At 35.7% G+C, this 13,588-nt stretch overlaps 2 protein-coding genes across 2 annotated transcripts; both read left to right on the top strand.

Annotated features, from left to right (window-relative positions):
* Window positions 1-47: 47 nt before the first annotated feature.
* LOC145227589 (protein CFAP20DC-like) lies at window positions 48-6,944 on the top strand. The gene is made up of 9 exons (XM_080092455.1): window positions 48-754; window positions 1,242-1,504; window positions 1,763-1,908; window positions 2,669-2,833; window positions 3,019-3,933; window positions 4,169-4,282; window positions 4,947-5,138; window positions 5,492-5,635; window positions 5,914-6,944. The coding sequence occupies exons 1-9, from the start codon at window positions 543-545 to the stop codon at window positions 6,112-6,114; spliced, it is 2,352 nt and encodes a 783-aa protein (XP_079948581.1). The 5' UTR covers window positions 48-542; the 3' UTR covers window positions 6,115-6,944.
* Window positions 6,945-7,953: 1,009 nt separating this feature from the next.
* Window positions 7,954-10,383, top strand: LOC145227597 (selenoprotein F-like). Its single transcript, XM_080092466.1, has 5 exons — window positions 7,954-8,120; window positions 8,478-8,648; window positions 8,994-9,057; window positions 9,393-9,442; window positions 9,849-10,383. Exons 1-5 carry the CDS (start codon window positions 8,070-8,072, stop codon window positions 9,978-9,980), a joined length of 468 nt encoding a protein of 155 aa, XP_079948592.1. The 5' UTR covers window positions 7,954-8,069; the 3' UTR covers window positions 9,981-10,383.
* The last annotated feature ends 3,205 nt before the right edge of the window (window positions 10,384-13,588 follow it).

Here is a 13,588-nt window from a genome sequence, read left to right as displayed (position 1 = left end):
TTTGGTTCGTAATTAACAAATCGTGGTAATTTATCAACGGATGGTAACAGTGTCTAGGGACGCCGTCCTACCGTTTTTAAATACCCGTTGTTTATAAAAACGTGCGCAACTGAAAAGTGCAACTTCTGTAGCCTTACTTGACTAAACAGACTAAGTTTGTTAAAGTTTTTAGATTGCCCACGAAACAACGTTAATTCCGAATGACAACATTGATTTTAAATTCAGGTGTTTGCCTTTTAAAGGTTTCTACCTAAACTTTATTCATACTAGAAGGTGGTTTAGTGTCATATATTAAATGATAGATCGACTTTTAAACCAAAACAGAAGTCTGTTCCACAATTTTTAACCAAAGGAAATATTTTAATCAGGATTATTTGTAAATAAAACTTAAGTTCGAAAAGATTGTTAACTGCTATTATGTTTGTTGGGTAATTTTGGTACTTACAGTATAATATAAAATAATGCAATAAATAAAACGAAATACAATAAAAAATGACTGAAATGGTGATTAAATTGGTTTAATGTGAGACACTCAACTCAAGATGTTCAAGAACGAATTTCAGGGTGGTACCCACGTTGATGTGTTCAGTGCAAATGGAAAGGATCCTCTGAATAAATGGAAAAACCCTGCATTAAAAAGGGACTTTGAAAAGGATGTCAAGGGATATATTTACATTCTTGAAGGCAGCACAACCACAGCAAAGTTACAACTCCCTGGAAAAGATAGCAAGCAGTCACTTTCCTTAATTCAAAGGTTTGTTAATGCAGTCAAACAATTATAGGTCTAATGTTTTACAGAATTAAAGATATTATGTTGTGTAATTGTGTTGTAGCTTGAATTTGCGTTTGGTTATTTAGAATACAACATTTTATTGCTTTCACAAAACTGTATTTGTTCATTTTTGAAAGTTTCTTTTCTCTGACATTCATGGTTACAGTTTTACAACATTAATAAGCACTCAAAATAGCAATGTTTTCCACAGATTTCACTCAATAATTATGGATGTTTACTTTTGTTTTTAATATGTGTAACATGTCATTTGAAAGCATGAACCATGGGTCCACTCCTAATCCTTATCACTCTCGCTGAATATGCTGCCTGATACAAAGACATCGTTATTAAATTATTTTAGCAACAACTCTTTTTTGTCATTTGATTTCAATGTTGCAGTGTGTAACATATGATAACCATAATGGAACAAAATGTTTACCTTTGTGTATTTGTTTTCTTTTTTACATAGGTTTTTTGTGGCACAAGTGCTGATTCCACTATCCAAAGATTTTGCTGTGGAGCTTATGATGACAGACATCAAGAATGGAAAGCGCAGAGTCGTGCTTTCAACTTCAGTAAAAGACATTGCACCAACACCTCTTCATGCAAAACTACCTCTATCGTTTGTGAAAAGAGATGTTTGGCTTAACCTCTGCTTTGACCTGGTTTCTCTGATATCTGATGTTTTTCCCAGTCAAACATTCAAATCCTTGGAGTCTGTAGCACTGTCAGGTACATTATATATAAGTATTTTTGAAGTATATTGTTTTTGAAACAAGAATACAAGGGACATTTGGTACAGCATTGGGTAAAAAAATGTTTTTAACCAGCATTTAGTTTCAGATTTAATGTTATATAATATGTCCTTATTTTTGTCCTGTAGCAGCAGGGTTGGAAAATCTGTTTATTAACAATTTTGTTCTTGTGTTAAAATGTGAAAGTCATTGGCCACTAATTTACATTACCTTAATTTTTTTTTTTTTATAATAGGAAATTGCAAAGTACGAAGAGCTTTTACAATGAAAAATCAGCCCTTCGACTCATCTGGTTTGCCGGATGACCCAACAAACACAGGACCATGTGAAAGTATCCCCAATTCTCTTCAATTTTCATCCACTGTGCAATTTGTTACTCAGGTAAGAATATAAATCAAGTTTTAAAATTCCAACCAGCCTCCTTATACATAAAAGTATATGTTGGTGGGTCTGCTTGATTATGATATGTCCACATTTCGCGAGGCAAAAAATGTGTAAACTGAATTCATTTGAAACTTACAAGAAATGACCAAACAGACACAATAGGGGTGGACTTAAATAAAATGAGCAACATTTATGAAACTAATGGTTATCAGGTTTAAAAGTTAAGATGTATTAATATCTTCATATTTACAATCAGTGGTATGAACTAGTGATGCACCGAAGTTTCGGTTGGCCGAAACATTTCGGCCGAATCCGCTGTTTTGCAATGTTTCGGTTTCGGCCCGAACTTTTTGAAATTTTTTTTGAAAATTCGGCCGAAACCGAACTTTTTTATTGCATGGAATTAAGGCCTTAAATTTCATTTACGCCCATACGAAACATTATTAATTAACTTTTTGTTGTATCTATGAAATACCAGCCACGTTGTCTGCAAAATATTAGATGTTTAGCAAAGTTTACCACGTGTGAAAGCGATTTTAGTTTGTCAAAATTGAGTTCACTCGCATCAACAATACAAGGTTCAGTTGAAACCATCCAAAAAACGGGGATTTTAGGTTCGGCCTGATTCGGCCGAAATTATTCGGCCTCATGGCCGAATATTCGGTTTCGGCCCGAACCTTTTTAGGCGGGTTCGGTGCATCACTAGTATGAACTCCTTGGTGCAAGAAATATTTGTAGAATTCATTTTTGCACTTAGGTTATTTCTGTGCCAAAAATTAAACTTCATGTTGGTCCCAAACTATCTCGTGGTGATGCAAGGGAACCATCAGGGTATTGGTCATCTTCTAGTGATGATCTATCTAGCAGTCGAAGACTTTCTGCACGCGATCCTACACCGACTCATATTGCCTTTGGAACAAAGGTATTTTGAACAATGTATGGCTAGTTTTTATTGTTCCATGTAAAACATATATGGCCTAAGCCCATCTACTTACCTAAGCCCAATACCCTTATGTACACCCTTTTTGGCAAATGGTAATGTTGTCTGTAAAGTGTGTGTCCACATACAAATACCATGCAGGTATAAACAGATCCAAATATTAATAGGTCCCAGTAAACTCAAGGACAAGAAACAAGTCCTTATCATCCTCAATTAAAGATAGATTGACTGCAAGTAACAACTCTATTGGCAACCAAACCAGTCGTTCAACATCTCGTAAAGTCCGATCAAGTATTGCAAGACTTGCATCCCCGGCATCAGATAAAGAAAATGCTGATTTAAACTCAAGCATACGAGTTGCAGCTCCAGCACTGCTTGCCAGAGATTCAAAGCACAAATTGGAGACGATAAACCAAGATAGAAACTTGGATGAGTTGCCATCAATGTTAGCAAATCTTGTTGATGAACTGGATGTGTCAACAGAAGGATTCAAGAATGGACTAAATGCTGATGTCAGCAATTCTACTGTGTTCAAATTTTCCTCTCAACCTCATTCTGTACCTCGCTCACGAACCGAATCCGGCTCAACTCAAAATGAGCAACACCTTGAGGAAGATTTTTTACGATCCCCTGCATCTTCAGATTCTGATGACAGCAATGACATTCAGGAGTCAATTCTCCGACATACCCCTAGCCCGCGTAATGTTGTCTGTGTGAATCCTTTAAACAAGGTTTCACAGGATTTCTCTAAAATCAGTTCCCCAGTTAGAAACATTAACCAACCTCAAGCCTCATTATCACCTGACATCTCTCGTTTACATTCTCCCAATTCACAACTTTATGACAGCAAAAAATATAGCGATAAATTCGCATCGAGGTCGAGTTTGGTTACACGGAAGCCTCCGATTGCACAAATGTCATTAAGAAGCTCTGATGCAACATTAACAGCATCTGTTGACACATTGGTACAAACAATCACAAGAGAATCCAGTGAAGGTTTAGGTGACAGTCTTGATGACCGGGATATGCAAAAGCACACACCTCTGGAAAGTGATGTTAGTCCACCAAGAAAAGACCCTCAGGTATATTCTAGGTTCTAAGCTAAAAACATTTGCAAAAGCACACGCCCAAATTCCCAAAGAAGTAAAGCCATAGTCACTGCTTATTTATTCATTCACTGACTTTTATGCACTGCATTTAAAGCGTTTTGATTTATTACATGAGGTGTTTATTTCAGAAAGAATTTACTGTTCATTCTGTATCGAAAATACTGTGCTGGTATAACTTTTCTGAATGTATTGTCTTTATATTCTGCAGAAAAGTTTTAATGGAAGTCAGGGTCCATACACAGTTCATCGAAAAAGTTTTCGTGAAATTGAAAAGGCTCAAACTATCCATGAGAATCCAACACTGCCATCAAGTCAATACCAGGTTAGTAGATCAAAAATATGTTGCAATTGTTACCAATTCACTAAAAAGTAGTGATGGGACAATACCAGGTTTTGAAGCGAGTACCGATACCAAGTACGAGTACCACTTGTATATACCTTCGATGCCGAGTACGATTACCGAGTACTTAAGTCTAGTGTTGTACTTAGTTGTATATCACTGGCTAATTTATCTGCCATGGTCAGGGTACAGGCGTGCGCTCACACATGCCGAAAAATGTAATCACCATGTGATAGCAAAAAAGATACACGTAAACTGGCAGAACTTTTTTACACTTTTGTGCTGTCCAAAGCAAATATTGGCATAAAGTTGCCTGTATTCTTATGGTGTAAATCGGCCTTCGGTACTCGCACGTTGGTATCGAAAACTGAGACAAAATATTTCGATAATGAGTACGAGTATCGATGCCACTGAAATCGTTCGATACCGAGTACCAGGTACTCATCCCATCACTACTTTAAAGGCACTGAAGAAATAGTGGAATGGTTGACATAATGGACGTAGACCAGTCTCAGCAATCACATTTTTTTAATAAACATTGAACTAAAATGCAATATCTATAGGTTGTCCAAGATCTTGTAAAGGCAAATTTGTAAACTGACCTAATGCCAATATAACTCTTTAAAAACCCTACATCTTAAATCAGGTTGCATCATTAAGCGACTCATTTGAGGCCAACATGCTTGCGAGTATGATGCAGGAAACTGAAAAAGGGATGATGTTGGATGACGAACCAATACGTGGAAGGGAAAATGTGAGCTTCCATGATGATCCACTAGATGAAAGCTTTGGTGCCAGTTGGAGCACTTACCGCAATCCTCCACCTATGCAACCGGATGTAAGTGTAATTGCATAAGTTAGCTCCATAATACTCAACACTGAGCAAGCATCTGCTGAATGTTATTTAATTACAAGCAAAAGTAACAAAGAAAGTCAACATTCCCAAATGTCATATGGTTTATTCTTGTATAGCCACAAACAGGCCACTCAAGAAATGTGTTAGGCCTTAGTTTGAATTTTTTAAGTAAATACAGGCTTTGAAAAGGTAACAACGTGTTTTGTAGAAATGCACATTTATACCAGGAAAGCAAACTGAAAAAGTTTTGAAAAAGTTTATTTTAATCTGTCAAAAAGCCATTATGTTTACCATGTAATGATATTGGTAGCTGTCTAAATTTCTTTCTTTTTCAGGCTTATGAATCTGAAATGAAAAATAACAATCCCTCCATTAATAACAACACATTAAATGGATTCACTCTTGCACAATCAAATCCTAGAGATTGGGGAAATCTGTTAAGTCCACCAACAGTTATGCCGAATATTCGAATGCAGCAGGTTTGTGTTGTAAATTGGTATTTGTGTGTAAAAGTATAAGGTTGATTTATGAAATTTACTTGAAACATTTTTTAAAATACAATAATTTATTATGTGGTTTGTCCTGAACTTTTTTAAACTTTTGTCAAAGCAAAATCTTTCAACACTGGTTTGACCTAAAGATTATTTGTGCAGCTGGTGAAGAGACATTGGCCACATAGACTTGTTTTATTGTATGAGATCCAAACCATTGTGAACTGACCAGTTTAAATCCAAAACAAAATACAATGATTTTGCAGAAAAAAGACAGTTTATCGGATGTCGAATCAGTGGGCAATGATTCAATGGGACTGTCCAATGGAAGCAGTTGTGCAAGTGTGAAAAGTTCTACAACTGGTGGGGAAACAGATGAAGAGGAAATGTTAGAACTGCTTTATGATCCCTGTCTCAATTGCTATTTTGACCCTAAGACTGGAAAGTATTATGAGTTAAAAACTTAGATATAGCACAGAACTTATACAGACATACACTGTGCAAGAATTGATACATGATTGAAAGCTGTAATTCAAGCATAAACTTTTTCAAGATGTTCACCAAATGATAAGGAAGACAATTTGGGGCAAGCAATACTGTTTTTTTCTGATATGAAATGCTAGCTACAGTTCAATAAATCTTTTTTTGATCACAAGTGCAAAGAGTTAGTGTATTCAGAATAACTTTCAGAATGGTACAAACCTACAATCCTCTGTTTCTGTTGTTTTAAACAGTATCAATAGCGTTTAAGGTGCTGAATTAAAGTGGTATTATGATGTTGTGTTTATATAATGCACACCTTGAGCTTAGTTCCATATTTCTAGTGCCTTTGCTACAAATTCTATTGTGCCTTTGTAAAGATGTGTTTTGTTGGGTCACAGGACAGTAGGTCCATAATATGTGTTGTCTCCATATAAAATGTGTAGTTGACATTAACCATAATGCAATTTAAAAGAATGAAGATTTGGCCAGTATGTATTGTATGGTACACCAGTTTTTACAAAATGTGTTATCGGCTATTAGTTAAGATTTGACATAGTGAAATACTGTTTTGTAAAAAAATGCTTAGACTGATATGATGTGGACCTGGTTGGCTTCATGTCAAACTGTTTTGAGCAACATGTTGTTCTGTTGACGCTGTTCGTTGTAAACCTATTTAACTTAACCTTGGCATTTGAAAAACCTTGCAAAAGTGTTTAAACAGTAGACAAGGATCTGTTCATCAAATGAAGCTAAAAATATGGAATATAACTTTGTACAAGCTTTGATTCAGGCACTGGCTATTTTCAGGATTTAATGACAGAAAATTGCATGTATCATTTCAATTATGTCAAGTGTGTCTCTTCTGTCTCGTTAGAAATGTTTTTTCTGTTACTTTGTGTCCAGCAATTTTTGGTACTACTAATAGAGCATATTAATGTTGCCCGAAGCAGCAAAGCACTTTATACTGTGGAGTTCATTGTGATTTAAATAAAATTATTTTTTGTACTTATTATTTCAACCTTGTTTTTGCTTGAACTTTATTTTATGGAAGCTTGAAATCATTATTTGCATAGGCAATTATGGCGCTTACATAAACTTGAGTAGTTGGTTATTACAGTACAAGGGAAATGTGCTCATTTGAGTCTTTAATCGTCCAACAAAAACCGTCTGATGAAATGTTACTACTGCTACTATTAAATCAAATGTTGATAAACTTGTGTCAGTAATCATCTTCAACCAATATTGTTTTTTTTTATATAACAAGTGGCACGTTTTGAAACTGACATGCTCAAGCTGTATCGGCAGTGTTGGGATTTAGCCGGTTCGCAGTTCGCACCAGTTCTATAGAACCATCTCACGACATTTTATGACATAAGCGAACCGGTATTGCTGGTTACTGTCAATGGACTTTTTGTGACAAAACCGGCTGAAAAATATGGCTTTTGTGATTGAACCGACTGACAAAAAAAAATGAATCCCACCATTGTGCACAGGAGGGATTGAAAAATGTGCAATCGCCGTTGTATACTTGTAGTAATATTTTTTTGCAAATTATTATTTACCTTAATCATTAACCACAACGTTTAAGCAGCAGAAGTATCAAATGATTGATGACAAACATTACAAAATTTATTTTGTTGTCTGAAAACTTACAAAGGATTTGTTAAAGTGCTAACAGTTACAAACTTGCTACGTGTTTTCATTGTGTGGCGTCGCGTGCAGTGAAACGTAATAAAGCTGACGTAGTGACGTTGTATAACTTATTTCAGACAGAGTTCCCCATAAAATGCAGTATGCATTAGCAAAATTATCTGGCAACAACTTACCTTCGTAACACACCTTGTTTTCTTCAGAATCGTGTTTAGTTTACATGTCAGTTTTTGATGAAATCGTGACAACTGACAACACATTGTGCACTGGTTTAAAGTTTAGATAAAAGATGGAGTCCGCCGTGATGGCCAAAGTTCTGCAATTTATTTTACTTGGAATGGTAAGTTACAAACTGTATTCAAATTTGCAAACCTAACGTTGCTGTTATTGTTGTTTATTGAGCGGTTTAGGTGTGTTAGTTTGTGTGAAGAAATATAGTTTCAAAATTTCAGTCTTACTGTTTGCACAAAACTTAATGTGGAATCTCCTTCACTTTAATAACTTGGCATTTTTGATTTACCTACACCTTCACTCTGGTTCATGTGAACATCTTGGCTCACATAAAGATTTGCTGCATTGCATTACAATGATAACTGTTACGAAAGTTGGTGTCAAAGAACATTTTGTACAATAATTAAAATGGCCGCATGCCAAACTTTTCACCCTTTTTGTTACAAAATATTTTTTGTAAATTTAGGCTCAGAGTTTTGCAAGTGGTGGCCTGTCTCCTGAACAATGTTCTGAAGCTGGTTTTGGATCTCAGTTGATGTGCAGTTCATGTGATCTGTTAGATCAATTTGATCTTAAATCACTGAAAGAAACTTGTCTCAATTGCTGCCAAGTTGAAGCCGATGACACTGGTTTAAAGGTAAAATAATTGGCTGTGTGACTTGAATGTTTTTTTATAATCACTATGTTAGTAGTTTTGCAGTATATTTATTTATTTTTTCCTGCAACTTTTATAAGACCTAAACTTGACCTGTTGAAAACAGTATCACCATGCAGTACTGGAAATCTGCATTTGATATTTACCCAATTACCCCCAAATCCAAGGTACTATACTGTACAACAACTGGTGGTTAATGCTTAGAGCTCAAGTAGAAGTTGGTTGTGGACTTTTTAGTTGGTTTAGTTGTTAGGTGTTATAGTAGTTGTATAGTCACAAACAATAGCTGTGGTGTGTTTTTGTACTTACTTAACACCGGTTTTGTAGAAATTTCCTAAAGCAGTTTTAGAGGTGTGTGGATGAAAAATTGGACGCTACCCCCAAGTCCAAGGTGTGAAATAGTGTTTGTCACTTTTCATGTAAATTATGTTGTTACATAACCTCATATTTTATTTTAAATCTTTTTTTCTTTTTTTTTAAGTTTTATATTACTTTTTGTAGTGATGGTTTCAATCTGTTTTAAGAACAGAGATTGCAATTTGTTGCATTAAACACAAAAATATATGTGTTATAAGAGCTTCTGCATTAACAGGCCATTTGACCCTGGTTATAAATATAAATCATTGCTTTAGATTATTTGATTATAAAAAAGTAATTTACTTTAAAGCATCAAAATTTGTCCATGTTAGGCTTTTTGGATGTTACTGATAAAATACTGTGTTTCAGCTTTCGTAAAAGGAAATAAGGCCAAAACATTTTCCAATTTAAAAATCAAGGTAAGTGCTCTGATTTGCATTAATTGATTTCTGTACGAAGCTTGTGTTTAGTGTACCCTTTGTTTCAGTTTTTAAAAGACTAGCTGTAGACTTAGACTCCCAACCATTATTGCTGTACTCGTGCTTCATTTAATGAAAATAAAATATTTACAAAAAAACTGAACCCAGGCACAGTAATAGTTTAGCTTGCTTTAAACAGCATAGGAATGTAAACTTACTATTTACTAGGCACCATGGACAACCTTGGTCCAAAAAAATTAATTAAAACAAACTGGCCAGGGTAAACAGATCAGCACAATAATGTGAATGTATATTACTTTAAGATTATGAATCGGGTTTGTAGAATAGCATGAGCAATATGATTAAATTTGCTGAGCTAGTTTTAACACATGTTCAACCTTTTCAGTATGTTCGTGGTCAAGATCCAATCATCAAACTTCATGATGAAAATGATGATGTAAAAGAAACACTTAGCATCAATAACTGGAACACAGAAAGTGTGGAGGAATTTCTCCGAGAAAAATTAATAGTTGTGTAAAATTTTCAAAACCTACTTCTTTGATAAATTTTAAGATAAGCTTTCTGTTCCAAAAAAGTTCTCTTAAATATTATTAAATTCCATTTCAGAAATACTTGATTACATTGTTTATTTTGTGTTTTCTTTATTTCTTTTCTCTCTTGTGCTGTACTTTTTCGCCAATATGCAGTAGTTATATTGTGTTTATCTGTTGTGTCTCTGTCCGTCATTTAATCCATGCAGTTTGACAATTGGGGGATTGTCTTTCTGCCTTCTATTTCTGAGATGCCTTTCTCTTCATGCCGAGCCAATGAAGGACTTTTCGCAAACCTTCTTAGGGTGAAATTTCTGGATGTTTTTGGTGTGTGACATTGAAATGATGATGGACTTTTTGATGCATAAATAAACGCTTAGCTACATTGTATATAGTTTGCAGAATTGTTAGCCGAATGTAGCGGTCATGATATTAATGTGCACAAAGTTTATGTTTAACGTTAGCATGTTGTTTGCAATAATGTTGCACAGCATGTAGCGGAAGTGTTTAACCTCTTTATAACTGGATGTAAGTGTTGGTATTTCCGTTCTCATGCAAGTCATAAGATATTTTGAGTCATTTGGTTATTCTAGAATGTTCTGCACAAACATAAGGTGTTTGTTCATCATTACGCATACTTCCTCTTGTTTATACTGTCGTTTCAAGTTTAAAGTAGAACACAGCCGCTCGTACTTGAGAAGAAGCATAGCAGCTCGGTCGAAGGCGCTATGACTTTATAAATCGCACCTTTGCCATAAAATAAATTCTATAACTTAAAGGAAAAAAGGTTTCACGCAATAGCCAATATTTTGCTCTACTATATATAGCTTATTTTCGACTTTGTCGGCCGGGGAATTCTGGGTGAATTCTGGCTTTTTTCTGGGTCTATTTTTGGTCTATTCTGGGTCTTTCGTGGGTGAATTCTGGCTCTTTTCTGGGTCTATTTTTGGTCTATTCTTAGACTATTTTTGAGTCTTCTAGTTTTATCCCATGTGGATGTGTAGCTGATTTGAACGTTCGCCTTTAACGTTATTCAAGAATACAAAGAAAGAAGAGACATATGTGTGGCTGTTAATCAGTCAGCTGTTATTGAGATGCAAAGATCAGACTCACCAAACAATTTGCAATGAACATCACAGTTCACACCGTAGCGGTCCTTCACAGGCCGCCATTGAGGCAGGCGTGCCCACAAAGTGGTGCCCACGAGTTGCTACCTTCCGAACTCGCTTCCAGCGCAGGCAGATGTCATTTCAAATTGTTACTTTACGAGCAAGGTTCGGACAGCACGTTCAAAGTGATGCCCCGAACGGTTCGAACAAGTCGTCATTTGGACAAGGGTTACTCACAGATTGCCCTGACGCTCGACCGAACTTTCTAGAGACTTTTCGAGCACAACCAGACATTTTAGTTATGTGCAACGCCACTGACATCCCAATGGAATCAGAAACAAAAGAGGAGGAAGAAATCGACTGCCAAGGTCACGGAAATGAAATTCACGCGGTCGCTCCGACTGACATCTTTTCATGTGTTAAGTAAGTTCGTGTGAAATCTGCACTTGACAATTTTCTGTGTTGTAAAATATATATTTTATTCGCTTAGTAACACTTTTCAAGATAAATTAGTTATGTTTATTCATCGATGTATGTTGCATGTTAAGCTGCGTGCGTGTATATAACTTATAATTCAGTAAAAAATTGATATAATTTTTGCTTGTGTCAAACTGTAAACGTGTGCTTCGGTGTTTTTCACCGTCAATTTATGTTTCACGTTTCATGTCAACGGTTTTGTCAAGCCGGAAACGTTCTTGTTTTGCTACTCACGCTGAATGATATGTATTGACTCCCTGGTTTGAGCTGTTTAATAAGATCACACATTTGCCACACACAAATTTCACATGTAAACGACCAACTTGTCAAAAACAAGTGAGCTCAGTTACGCTGGGGACAATTTCCCAAACCCAAGAAAACAAGCATCCTAACCGAAACACGACGTCGTTCTACGCCATATTTGTCTGCATGGTGCATACCACTTTGAGCATCGAGCTCCATCTGTTCACAAGTCTACAAACAAACATTTCGAGCCACGAGCTCCAACTATTCACAAGTCTACAAACAGACATTTCGAGCCACGAGCTCCAACTATTCACAAGTCTACAAACAGACATTTCGAGCCACGAGCTCCTACTATTTACAAGCCTACAAAATTATGAGCCAGCACGAGCGAACGATACTTTCTCTCAAGTGGGTAACAACGTGCAACAATTGGAACCAACTTAATTATTTGCAATCGTCATATCCATGACTAGTTTTGCAGTGCTATTAACCACTTTTTTTACTGGCCACGTCATCACACACGTGACAGTACAAAAACAGATGAACTCAGACGTCAAACAACAACAAGATCAACAGAAAGCAATTTGCCGACAATCAGCTAACTGAGCTTTTCACACGGCGTTAACATTTCAGCCAGCCCTTTACTCGTAAATAGATTAACGCCAACATTACCCTTGTTCACATATAATCTTACTTCACTTCATACATCGTTCCTGTTAAAATTAGCTTCCAAAGTTTATAGGAAAGAGTCAATATATATCTTATTGCATGTCACTAACTTTTTACATCAAACAATTAAATTATTTTGCATGTTGTTTGTGAACCATTTCGCCATTGTTAGTCAAGTGCAGAATTTTCCCTATCTCGCTACCCAAAATATGTATATATTGTATCATACTTTTTGAACGTAATGTTAATGTAAACTTTCAATTTGAAAATTCGTGGTTGAGGCAATAGCGCAACTTACATTTTTGTATATTGTCATATTTACGTTGTATATATACATACAAAAAAAAAGAAGAGAAAAAAAAGTAATAGTGTCCCTGTTTTTAACCATTTTTGCTAGTCCATATTTGCATACGTTGTGATTGTCGACATATTCACTGTTATATTGATTGCTGTTTCGCTCATGCTACCATATCTACTACAAGAATTGCAGAGTCAATACCCATATTTGACAAGAATTTATGACATTATTTATCATTGCAACGCAAAGTAATTGTTTCATTCCATCGTCAGCACCCAGCGTTTTAGTATGTTTTTTTTGTCGCTTGTAAAGTGTCGCACGCAAATTTTGTAGGATTTCGAAATGTGTTTTTCATTCAAACACATTTAACACCCTTTTGGGGGGGAGCTTTTGTAGCGGTCATGATATTAATGTGCACAAAGTTTATGTTTAACGTTAGCATGTTGTTTGCAATAATGTTGCACAGCATGTAGCGGAAGTGTTTAACCTCTTTATAACTGGATGTAAGTGTTGGTATTTCCGTTCTCATGCAAGTCATAAGATATTTTGAGTCATTTGGTTATTCTAGAATGTTCTGCACAAACATAAGGTGTTTGTTCATCATTACGCATACTTCCTCTTGTTTATACTGTCGTTTCCGTTTCAAGTTTAAAGTAGAACACAGCCGCTCGTACTTGAGAAGAAGCATAGCAACTCGGTCGAAGGCGCTATGACTTTATAAATCGCACCTTTGCCATAAAATAAATTCTATAACTTAAAGGAAAAAAGGTTTCACGCAATAGCCAATATTTTGCTC

This window comes from Phallusia mammillata, chromosome 1 (assembly GCF_965637545.1).
Source record: "Phallusia mammillata chromosome 1, kaPhaMamm4.hap1.1, whole genome shotgun sequence".
NCBI lineage: Eukaryota > Metazoa > Chordata > Ascidiacea > Phlebobranchia > Ascidiidae > Phallusia > Phallusia mammillata.
Note: the sequence above shows the minus strand (reverse complement) of the source record. Positions and strands in the feature narration are given on the sequence as shown.

What these genes read in the sequence shown, in the direction of transcription:
- LOC145227589 (XM_080092455.1), top strand. Translation starts at nt 543, where the DNA reads ATGTTCAAGAACGAATTTCAGGGTGGTACCCACGTTGATGTGTTCAGT. An exon ending in TGCCATCAAGTCAATACCAG is followed by an intron (nt 4,283 to 4,946) that starts GTTAGTAGATCA and finishes ATCTTAAATCAG; the next exon opens with GTTGCATCATTAAGCGACTC. An exon ending in CTCCACCTATGCAACCGGAT is followed by an intron (nt 5,139 to 5,491) that starts GTAAGTGTAATT and finishes TTTCTTTTTCAG; the next exon opens with GCTTATGAATCTGAAATGAA.